Source organism: Anabrus simplex, chromosome 6, assembly GCF_040414725.1.
Source record: "Anabrus simplex isolate iqAnaSimp1 chromosome 6, ASM4041472v1, whole genome shotgun sequence".
NCBI lineage: Eukaryota > Metazoa > Arthropoda > Insecta > Orthoptera > Tettigoniidae > Anabrus > Anabrus simplex.
In genome coordinates this window covers 38,932,489-38,945,359 of record NC_090270.1, presented here as the reverse complement: position 1 = coordinate 38,945,359, position 12,871 = coordinate 38,932,489, and the positions used below count along the sequence as shown (strand labels likewise).

The 12,871-nt window shown below is 38.4% G+C and overlaps 1 protein-coding gene across 1 annotated transcript in view; it reads left to right on the top strand.

The window, feature by feature from the left end:
* The window catches only part of LOC136875849 (caspase-3), a 173,714-nt gene extending 161,740 nt beyond the window's left edge, over positions 1 to 11,974 (top strand). Inside the window, exons 9-10 of the mRNA XM_068228218.1 lie at positions 6,852 to 6,925; positions 11,662 to 11,974. Coding sequence (XP_068084319.1) covers positions 6,852 to 6,925; positions 11,662 to 11,974 — 387 coding nt within the window. The remainder of the gene's footprint in view (positions 1 to 6,851; positions 6,926 to 11,661) is intronic.
* The last annotated feature ends 897 nt before the right edge of the window (positions 11,975 to 12,871 follow it).

Sequence of the window (12,871 nt, the reverse complement as noted above, 5' to 3'; positions counted from 1 at the left end):
GGGAATTCCGGTTTTGTGAATTTTGGGAAGAGCTTTAGCAGTGGGGAGTCCTGGGTTCATATGTATGAGTTTGGATTTTTCCTGTTCGGTAAATAAAATGAAGTGTTTTTAAGAGTTTGTTTAAGTAGTTTTTGAATTTTATGGGTGGGGTCTTTTTTGATTATGGAAAATGAGCTGAGCTAGTAGAAAAACTAAACAAGTTCAATTTGCAACCGGATCACTCCATCCACTCTTTCGATATTGTAAACATGTACCCAAGCATACAAGTATCAAAATTAATCCCGATAATTATAAACAATTTAAACAAAAACAGCCACTTAAGCAAACTAGAAATACAAGACTTTATCACAATATTAAAACTTATCATCGACAGTAACTTCTTCACTTTTGACAATGTCATATATCAACAAAATGGTTTGGCAATGGGGTCACCAGCCTCAGGTATCTTAGCAGAAATATACCTGGACTTCTTCGAATACACCAAAATTGACAACGAATTCGAAAACATTCTCTTTTGGGCCAGATATGTCGACGATGTCTTTGTAATCATGAATGAGAAATCAATTAACGCACCCACCACCCTCTTAAGACTCAACAATATTGATCCTCATATCAAATTCACACTAGAATCCGAATCAAATCAAAAAATCAACTTTCTAGATTTAACCATCACTAGAAACTCAGATTCTTTCAGTTATAAAATTTTCAGAAAACCCACTCAAACAGCCTCCACCATTCGCCAAGATTCAGTGCACCCCCAGTCCCACAAACGAGCCACATACAACAGCCTAGTTCACCGAGCCTTCAGCATACCTATGTCCAATAAAGATCTAAAAAACGAACTCAACACAATCCGCGGAATCGCAAAATTCAACGGCTTCAGCAATCATTTTATAGAAAGGATAATCAATAAACACAAACATCGCCCAAAAACTACCCTCAAAAAAGAAATAACCAAACCTCTAACATTTTCCACCTTCACGTTCAACAATGATATCTACAAGTTAACCAACATCTTTAAGAAACAAGGCGTTAAAATAGCCTTCAAAACCAACAGTAAGAACATGAACATTTTATACAATACTTCACACATCAACAAGACCAGCAGTTTTTTAAAATCAGGAGTTTATAGGATCAAATGTACCACCTGTCAAAAAACCTACATCGGGCAAACCGGGAGAAACTTCATTATCAGATACCACGAGCACACTAACGCAATAAAATACAACAGGTTTTCAGCCATCGGCCAACACATGCAAGATTACAACCATAATTTCACCAATATTGAACAAGACATGGACATCCTCGTATTAGCAAACAAGAGCCCTTTACTCAACATAATGGAAAATTACTACATACACCTAGACCAATACTTTAATGCCAGTCACAATCTCAATGAAATCTCAGAGAAACCCAACATACTCTTCGATCTATTTATCACTTTCCTCAGAAACAATAATGCAGCCAACCTAAACTCAATCCTAAATTTAATCAAAGGTACTTTTCCAAGACAATTACACTTTCTCCTGCACCCTTCAGCCCCACCTTAAGCCCTCTTCCTAAGCCATATATAATTTTATATATGTCATTTCAATACAAGAACTTACTGATTTCCATGATTATAATTTTTACAACACCCCTTTTATACTTTATTCTTTGTTAAAAACCTCTTAGTATGTATATTCCTTGTATTATTAACTATTACCATAATATCTCATTTCACTTGTTATTCTTTAAAATAACATTTTCTTAGGATTTCACCAAAAGTGATCTTTGCTCCAATACGGCTGATGATGACCCCTAGATGGGTCGAAACTAGTACCATGTAATTTATAATTTTGTGAATATATTTTAGTATTGAAAAGGTGGAAACGTTTACGTTGTTATTATTATTACTTATAAATTTATACACTGCATACTGTTCGCTGGCGCCATCTCTTTGTGAAACCGGAAAAGACTTATGCATACACCTGGTATGGAAGCGATGATTGTGAGAATGCTTTTCTTAGGTAATTCCTTAGGTGCTTTCTTCAAGTTTATTTGAAACTAAAACTCTTCATATTTAGGATGACAAACAATACCTAGCTTCATCCTTAGTGGGGTTACAAGGTGACAAGATTTCTCTGTCTTCTACTGGGACTTTGACAAGGGCTTCTGCACAATTTGACATCCACTTCCTGAGATGAAAATGTGCAATATCAAGCATGGAAGACATTTCTGATTGAAGCTCCTTAGCTTCTTCAGCTGAGCTAGTACCTGTCAACAGGTCATCAACGTAAAAACAAGAGCAAAAGATCTCTGATGCAGTGAGGTGAAATTCTCTGTCTTCATCAACAAGTTGAACTAGACATCTCGTAGCAAGAAAGGGGGCAGAACTTGTACCGTGTGTAACGATAGTAAGACAGTAGTCCTTGTTCCCTTCATCAGAGGATTCACGCCAGACAGTTTTCTGAAGATTTCTGTGGTCAGGATGAATTAACACACATCTGTACATCTGAGCAACATCAGCTGAAAGAGCAACAAGATAAGTCCTGAATTTTAAAACAATAAACAGCAAGTAAGGCTGAATAATAGCGCCAACCATTAACATAGAGTTCAACTCTATCCCATTTGAAGATTCACAACTTCCGTCAAAAACAACTCTCAGCTTGGTTGTAGTGCTAGAATGCTTGAACACATAATGAAGGGCATGTAAAAACTGAGTTAAAAGTCTCTGGGGGTGCAATTTCTATGTCCCATTTCACTGTATTCACACATCAAATCTACATACTTCTTTTTCAAGTTTGGAAATCTACCTAATGTATTTTCAATGTGTTTGAGCCTTTTAACAGCATGATGCTTGGACTCAGCTGCAGGTGTTACTTCAGGTCAAATTGGAAGTTTGACAAAAAAAACTTCCAGAATCATCTCTTTGAACATTATTCACAAAATGTTCTTCACAAGCCCTTTCTTCACGAGTAAGAACTGGTTGATGAAGTTCTTCAAGCTTTGTAGTTTTGTGTTGAGAGAATCAAGTTTTATCAGGTTTTATCAAGACTATAAATCACAAAGGATAACTGACTTGCTGAGTCCAATAAAGCTTTAACTAGTACAATCTCTGCTGAACTGTTTTTCACTCCTACACAAGCTGTGCTTAGCAAGATATTTGAGCCTAGTTCTGAAACAACCTTCATAACGGTGGGTGAAACAATTGCAGAACTTATATTATTATTGGGAGTTGTTTGTTCTTTATGAACCAATAAGTTGTGGGGTCCGTTACACTGGGGAGCACTTGTGTCGGTTACGCTGTTTAGAAACACGAGAAGTGGAAAAACACACATAACAAAGTTTATTTTCCCTCACAAACTTGTGTTGATGATCAATGTTTGCTTGTTTTAACTTTCTATACTAAGAAATGCTATGATTATCAAGTTTGCAAAGGAAGTGCTGTTATTCTTAATGTGAAGTGCCTTTAGGTTGGATTTTGGCTCTCATTTTTGTTCAATAACAGGTTTCTTGGATTCTGTCAGCTCTAATGTCTGACATTTTCTTCTCAAGAAATCAATCAAATTATTTCGTTTTGGGGCATCAGTGGAGGCAAATTTGTTTTCCCATTCACTTCTATGGTTAGACTTGATCTTATTTAGAATCAGTTCCTGTTGCAATATTTCATGAAGTGCAACTTCACCTTGCAAATTTTCAATAGCGCGAACGTTAGATTTGCGATATTTGAGAAAAAGATCCACTAGTACAGTTATGGATATTAAGCAAATGTTTTATGTGCTGTGATACAATTAAAGTGTTTATTATTATTCCTTTCATCAATTAAATCCCAAGCAACAGTGAAGGTTTCAGCACACTAGGTTATCTAACAAATCCCTAGGTTCACATTGAAGAGGCGAAAATAGGTGGTGTAATCTTTGCACATTGTCAATGCGGGTATTGTTAATAACTAAGCTTTCAAGGGTGTTCCTAAAACTAATGTAATTTGTCAAATCTCCCTTAGAAACAGGCAGTTCAATGGGAGGGAGTTTCAAGCTAGAGCTGGTTCGAGTAAAGTTATTAGAAACAATGGACGCATTACCAGGACATGTGGGTCGTTCAAACGAACTAAGCAATTCTTGAATCCTACCAACTATTGCTGTTTTCAAATTCATCATGTTCTCCGAAGGGAGTTTTGCTACATTTGGGTCTAATTCACATTCTAGATACTCCCTAACATTACTGAATTCCTTCCAAATTTCTGGCAGCCTATTTTGGCTGGAAATCAGTTTGTGATGATTGATGTAATTTTCAAGCTGAGTTAATGACATTTTAAGTAGGCCACATTTTTTAGCAGCCTTTGCTTTGGATTCGAACACCATAATGAATAGTTCTGGTAATCAGTTACTGATAAGATAATAAAGGAATCAATCTTGCAACTATGGTGAATGTATAAACAATAAGCTCTATACTAAGTGCACTGCATTCATTTTGCATTGTCGGAATGAGTGACAATGTTTGAAGCGACCCAGCAATGTAAGCAAATGCATACAAGCATGGCAATAATGTATAAGTCACATACATCCCAAAATATTCAAAATACACTGAACGGCACAACAAATTATTACTACAGAGCTTTACGTTGTCTGTGAGAAATCAAGGCCAATCTCAGTTAATTCTATACTTGATAAGTGCTAGCAGTAGGGTTAGGATATTAGGCAGGATTTCTGCCCTAGTCAAGACAGAAACAATAAGACAAATAGAACAGACTTCGGAGTTCATAGTGATGCTGCACCATCACTGCCACTGGAACCACATGCGGCTTGTCATAGACATATCCAAGCTGACTAGAAAATCCAAGGATGATGTTCTGTGATGTTATGTTAGCTGGAGTCAAAGTTCTAAGCAGCATTCAACATCTCGAACATCAGGGGATCAGATACAAAACTGGTGTAAACAGCTCACAAGAACTGATGGTACTTGGGAAACATTCCACAGTTCACTAACATGCAGTCTCAAGACAGTTCCAAAGCAATATAGACTTCATTGAAATCTCAATGTAACTTATTCCATCATTCGTAGTAATTTGTTTTAAGCACCAGCATGTGTCGGTGATCAAATACAATGCTTTTCACACCAGCCTCGTTGCTATGTTCAAATGGTGGTTACAGGCAGCGATACATGACAATGTTTTATGGTGTCTATCTAGCACAGTGTTCAAAGCTGTACGATGTTCAAACTTCATTGTTTATAGTGATTCCTATCACGGACTGGAAGGACCAAAATGTTGCGACTGATGAATCAACATACGGGACACACATACATGCTCATATTTCCATATGTGGAAATACTATGTTAATTTTTATGACCAGACTGTCCTGCACAGACACACACAAACATGTCACTCACTGACATGTTTCAAGGCATTTATTCTCTACGAATAAATGTATAAACAGCACATATATACACCAATTTACAGGTGAAGCCTTAGAGGTACAAAAACACATCCACTGCTGTTATAGCCATCTTGTCTCTCTATTCTATATCCAAGATGCAGCAGCACATTGCCAACTGTACAATGTCAAATTTATGAACTACGGCATATGCAGTGTTGCCAACACATAAAGTCGCAACAGTTAGAGTCTAAGAAAAACAAGTCTGTCCTTAACTATTATTTCAAGCAATTTTGACAATGCTGATGTAATACTTCATGATGTGTAGCTCTGAGGATTATAGAAGTCATCACATTTAAGGACAAGCACTACTTTGGCAATTTTGCTTATTTTTCCGTTACCTTGCCACAAAAGAGAGAGATAGATTAAACAGACCATCCAAAGCACTAATAAGACTAAATTTACATATCTTCAGTAGAATATTGCTTACATCATCATCAGCTAGCTGGCAGTGTTTTACAGTTCAGAGATAATTTTAATCACTTCCTCACGTTTTTAGTTGATATTAGAAAGACAGATTTGAGGGTGATTTGCATTACATTTTATGCCCAAGTCAAGGGACTAGGGTAATTTTCCATTAAAGGCAGGTTTCCACTTAATAGAAGGCACTACTGCTGTTACTACTTGATTTTTCAGGATGACAAAAGAAGGATCAATATGTAATTTCTTGTCACTGTGATTCTCAAATGAGGTACATTTTGGGTGAATGAGATTTTATATTAATGAAGTTGCTGCATCAGAGATTGCTGTATCAATACAGTAGTTTAGCATGACTGATTTTTATTTTGTCATTGGTGAAAGTCAAAGCAGGGAATGATTAGCTCCGTTGCATAGTTGCTGGCATGCCTCCCGGAAGGCTGAACTCCGGTCGTTTCTGGGATGAGATTTTCATATTAAAAAGCATGTGGTGTCAGGAAGGGTATCTGGCCTAAAACTCCCAGCCCTTACTTTCATCTATCCTATCTGACCTTCCTTGTTCAACTCTTGTTCCTCTCCGACTCTGACAGTATTACGTATGGAGGCCTAGGGAGTCTTTCATTTTCATGCCCTTCGTGAACCTTGACTTTCTATGGTGGATACCTTCATTTTTTGAAGTATTGGATCCCTTCCATTATTTCTCTGTGATTAGTGTTATATAGAGGATGAGTGCCTAGTTGTACTTCCTTTTAAAACACCACCACCACCACCACCACCACCACCACCACAAAACCAAAATGAGCTTGGATGTCTCCAGTAACCCCAGGAATATCTGGGATAAGCAAAAGAAGGTGAAGTAATTGATGAAAGCCAAAACAAAAAGTTTCTTTTGAAGTTATATAAATCGGTCAGGATCAGTATTTCTCTATTCTATTGTGTTAGCTTATAGAGTTCTGAGGTTTTGTTATAACAGCAAACAGAGAATTCTTGTCTTTAATAAATTTATGCCAAAAATTTCAGGTACCTATGGGACAACAACTGACTGAAAAAAATCAAATTTCTGAGTATAAAACTTCTTCATCTGAATCTTCAACGTGAGTCACCATAACTACATCATCACATGTACTCCTCCTGCCTTGCCCTCTTTGACTATACTTGTTTGCTGATTCATGACTTGATTTGACACTTGTTTGTTCCTTTCCAATACCTGTATTGACATATTGGGATCCTTTTCTCCTTTTGTGTTTATCCTGTGCTCCTAGTCTTTTACAACATTTATTTATCTTTATCTTATGTCACTTCCATCTTTCTGTGTTTATCCACCTTTCTTTTCTACACTTTCCCAGTCAATGCTAAACTTCGCCACCCATTGCTATAGATCTTCCTTCATCTATTTTATTTGTTCTTTCTATTCTTCCATTAGTTCATATTATGGGTTACTGTAGTCATATCCTAGTTCGTGAACCATGAGCAACGTCTGAGTGGCCTAGTAAGTGGTCCTGAGAGTCAGGATGCCAGTTGCTATGGAATGGGAGTGGACACTTTCTGAGTCATGGCCCTTCTTGTCCTCGGGCGGCTAGGACTATACAATCCACCTCTGGTCCCTAACCCGTTAGAGGAGAGATCCTCACTTGGACAATGTGTAAGTAGCATAGCATCCAGCTTCATAAATTTACCGAGCTCAGAACATTTTAAGCAAGCCTCGGACTTATGGGAGTAACAGAGTCCCACTCCCATATGACAGGCGAGGTACTCCTTTGAAACAACTTGGCGATTGAAATGGAATTTGATGGGGAGCTATCATTATTAATGAGGCTGATGTAAGAAAGAAAGTAGAACTGGCTGAGTTAGCAAAGAGGATGCATCTGGATGTGCTAGGAGTAAGTGATATTCGGGAGGAAGAGATAGGAGATTATACAGTGTACTTGAGGGGTGTTAAAAAGGGAAGGGCAGAGTGTGGGTAGTGCTTTATCAGGAATACTATTGCACGCACATAGTAATTGTTAGGTACGTAAATGAGTGAATGATGTAGGTAGATTTTTCAGTTGGAGGAATTAGGACAAGGATTGTCTCAGTGTATTCACCATGTGACTATGCAGATGAGGATGAAGTTGACAAGTTTTATGAAGCTCTGAGTGACATCATATTCAGGGTCAACAGCAAGGATAGGATAGTGCTAATGGGCGATTTCAATGCAAGAGTTGGAAATAGAACTGAAGGATACAAAAGGGTGATTGGTAAATGTGGTTAAGATATGGAAGCTAATAGGAATGGGAAGAGTTTGCTGGACTTCTGTGCTAGTATGGATTTAGCAGTTACAAACACATTCTTCAAGCATAAGGCTATTCACTGCCACACATCAGAGGGTAGGGGAGCCAGATCCTTAATAGACTATATCGTAACCGACTTCAAAATCAGGAAATTTGTTACGAATGTATAGGTTTTCTGGGGATTTTTCGATGATGCAGACCACTATCTGATCTGTAGTGAACTAAGTATTTCTAGGCCTAGAATAGAGAAAGTGAAATCTGTCTGCAAACGAATAAGGGTAGAAAATCTCCAGGAACAGGAAATTAGACAGAAGTACATGGATATGATTAGTGAGAAGTTCCGAACATTGGACAGTAAGCAGGTTCAGGATATAGAAAGAGAATGGGTGACATACAGGGATGCTGTAGTAGAAACAGCAAGGGAGTGCCTAGGAACAACTGTGTGTGAAGATGAGAAAAAGTGAACATCTTGGTGGAATGATGAAGTGAGAGCAGCTTGTAAACGTAAAAAGAAGGCTTATCAGAAATGGCTCCAAACAAGGGCTGTTGCAGACAAGGAATTGTACGTACAGCAGATGAAAGAAACAGAGTGAAACAAATAGTTTTTAAATCCAAAAAGAAGTCATCGGAAGATTTTGGTAATAACCTGGAAAGGCTAGGTCAAGCAGCAGGAAACCTTTTTGGACAGTAATAAAGAATCTTAGGAAGGGAGGGAAAATGGAAATGAACAGTGTTTTGGGTCATTCAGGTGAACTCATAATAGATTCCAGGGAATTACTGGACAGGTGGAGGGAATATTTTGAAAATCTTCTCAATGTAAAAGAAAATCTTCATGGTTGTGTCGCGAACAAATGAGCTCATGGAGAGGAGGAAAATGATGATGGTGAAATTACGCTTGAGGAAGTGGAAAAGATGGTAAATAAACTCCATTGTCATAGAGCAGCAGGAGTAGATAAACTTAGACCTGAAATGGTGAAGTATAGTGGAAAGACAGGGAGGAAATGGCTTCATATAGTAATAAGATTAACATGGAATGTTGGTAAGGTACCTTCGGATAGAACAAAAGCAGTAATTGCACCTATCTATAAGCAATTGAACAGGAAGGATTGCAACAACTATCGAGGCATCTCATTGAGTAGTATACCAAGCAAAGTATGCACTGGCATCTTGGAAGGAACGGTGCGATCAGTGGTTGGATGAAAACCAGTGTGGTTTCAGACCACAGAGGGGCTGTCAGGATCAGATTTTCAGTATGCGCCAGGTAATTGAAAAATGCTACGAGAGGAATAGATAGTTACATTTATGTTTCGTAGATCTAGAGAAAGCAAATGACAGTGTTCCAAGGGTAAAGTTTTTTGCCATACTGGGGGATTATGATATTAAGGGTAGATTGTTAAAATCAATGTTGACAATTGGGCTGCCGTGAGAATTGATGGTAGAATGAGTTCTTGGTTCAGGGTACTTATAGGGGTTAAACAAGGCAGTAATTTTTCAACCTTGTTGTTCGTAGTTTACATGGATCATCTGCTGAAAGACATAAATTGGCAGGGAGGGGTTCAGTTAGGTGGAAATGTAGTAAGTATTCTGACTTATTCTGACGACTTGTTCTTATGGCAGATTGTGCTGAAAGTCTGCAGTCTAATATCTTGGAACTTGAAATAGGTGCAATGAGTTTGGTATGAAAATAAGCCTTTCGAAGACTAAACTGATGTCAGTAGGTAAGAGATCCAAAAGAATTAAATGTCAGACTGGTGATACAAAGCTGGAACAGGTAGATAATTTAAAGTATTTAGGTTGTGTGTTCTCCCAGGATGGTATTATAGTAAGTGAGATTGAATCAAGGTGTAGTAAAGCTAAGGCAGTGAGCTCACAGTTGCGATCAACAGTATTCTGTAAGAAGGAAGTCGGCTCCCGGACGAAACTATCTTTACATCAGTCTGTTTCCAGACCAACTTTGCTTTACGGGAGCGAAAGCTGGGTGGACTCAGGATTTGTTATTCTTAAGTTAGAAGTAACAGACATGAAAGTAGTGAGGATGATTGCTGGTACAAACAAGTGGGAACAATGGCAGGAGGGTGCTCAGAATGCGGGCATAAAAGCTAAGTTAATAACGAACTCGATGGATGAAGCTGTACGCATAAACCGGCTTCAGTGGAAGGGTCTTGTGAGACGAATGGAAGAGGATAGGTTACCTAGGAGAATAATGGACTCTGTTATGGAGGGTAAGAGGAGTAGAGGGAGACCAAGACGATGATGGTTAGACTCAGTTTCTAATGATTTAAAGATAAGAGGTGTAGAACTAAATGAGGCTACGGGACTAGTTGCAAATGGAGGGTCCAGGGGAAGAAGGGGAAATGTCACTCAAAATGTAAAATCGAGATACCAGTGCGATCTGTGGCGACGTTTAGTAAATTCAGAGTCTTGCAGACTTAACACTGAAAGGCATAATGGTCTATAATGATGATGTATATATTTATGTATGTATTCTTCCATGTATTTATTTGTCTTTAGTGTAAGTGTCTGTAGTACAGTCTTTAGTATAAATACCGGGTACCCATGCTGTAGATCAGATATCCTATTGTGGTAAAACCTTCAATAATCATATTTAATTTAATAGATAAAATTATAGGAATTACGATGATCTATAAATTGTGTTCATGTATTAATGTTTTATGTCCCCAGACGTATAACATCCATATACTTCTCCTGCTTATATATTAGCATGCTCGGTTTACAAGGAATAAGGTACCCATGAACAGAATATTTAAAGACTTGTGACATAGCAGTGGACGTATTAATCCACAAAGACTTCCAATATGGCACCAAGAAACATCACCAATAGGTCATTGGTGTGAAATATGTATATATTCTTTGTAGATTGTTTTAAAAAAAGAGTGATTGCTTTCTAGGGAATAAAAAAGATAACGCATGGGTGATAATGGAAAAAAAGGACGATTGAAGAGAACAGCATATGTATCGTAGTGATGATAAAGTTGTTACACAAAGAAGTATACATGTTCTCGTATGATATTTTTCTTTCGTAAAAAAAAAATCGCATATTGAGAATGATAAATTGGTGACTGCTACAGGACTTTCGAAACTCAGCGATGAAGATTGATCAAATGACAGTGGTGATTTTATGGAAGGCGCTGGTATCCCAAGGTTTACCGACGGCTGAAAGCAAGGCACAGTTACAAGAGAGGCTGCACCAGGATTTGATAGAAAATGAGGAGGACCCAGGCAGTTTCGACTTCAAAGTCACCTTGGAGAAGGAAACCAACAGCTCTTTAAGCGAGTCCACGAATGGGAAAATATTGATAAGAGAATCCCTTATATAATTGAACTGGTCCATGATAAGGTTCGATCGCTTGTTAAGGTGGAACAACCAAAAACGTTTGAAGAGCTCCGTCACATCGTAGAAAAATTAGACAAAGAAACAAGTTAGCATACCTCAAAAATGAAAACCTCAACAGCGGAGGAACCCCGGAAATGCTACCGATGCAGGCAGACTGCGCATTTTAAAGGCCAATGCCCAGAAAACTCTCTTGGGACTGTTCTAGTTGGGGTAAGGAGGGTTCCGGAAGAATGAAGAAGCCCTGGATACATGACACCTGGCTAGAAGGTAAACATATTGTTAAAATCTGTAGTGATGATGAACCTAATCCATTCCACCCGGCTATTAACTTGACGATTAATGATAAGCCTTCAATCGCTATCCTTGACATTCAAGCTTCAGACTCGTTTGTGAGCATGAATGTGGCAAAATTATTAAAACCTGTTCATCCTGCTAAGGTGGCAACAGTCATGGGGGCAACTCACCACATGCATTACCAGATTGAGGATTGTACCTTTCTTCAAGCCAAGTGCTACTGAAGTCATAGATATACTGATGAGGGTTGTCAAGGATTTGATACGTGACATGAAAAAATGAAATGGCGTATGGCTTTTAGTGCCGGGAGTGTCCGAGGACAAGTTCGGCTCGCCAGATGCAGGTCTTTTGATTTGACTCCCGTAGGCGACCTGCGCGTTGTGATGAGGATGAAATGATGATGATGATGATGATGATGAAGACGAGGAGACGACACATACACCCAGTCCCCGTGCCAACGAAATTAACAAATTAAGGGAATCGAACCCTGTGACCAAAGGCCAGCACGCTAACCATTTAGCCATGGAGCTGGACAGGGATACCTGACATAATATTAGGACACGACTTCTTAGCTAAATATGGGGTAGTGATAGATTATACAGGCAATGAAACATTCTTTGGTAATAGAAATAGAATTAGGTTGGCATGGGTTGAAAATAACGCCTTTGAGTCAGAAATTTTAGAAACCAATGTATTGGCCGAACTAAAACAGGACTGTTGAGGGTGGAGGAGAAGGAAGACCTTGAGAAGTTACTGAATAAGTTTCCTGAGGTCATTACTGATAGAATCGTATATACCACATCAGTAAAACATAAAATAATTTGTAAGGATAATGCCCCAGTTAAACAAAGCCCCTACCCAGATAAACGAAATGGAGAAGCAAGGATTGATTGAACCTACAGTATCAGGATGGTCTTCTCCAACAGTACTGTACTACCTAAGAAGAAAAATGGTGATTACCGACTTTGTGTGGACCTACATCAGGTAAATAACAAGACTATATCAGATGCCTATCCCATGCTGGATCTCCACCATCTGATAAAGCAAGTGAGTGGGGCAAAAGTCTTCAGTACCCTCAATTTGAACTCTGGCTACTGGCAAGTAGAAATCGAAGAAGAGTC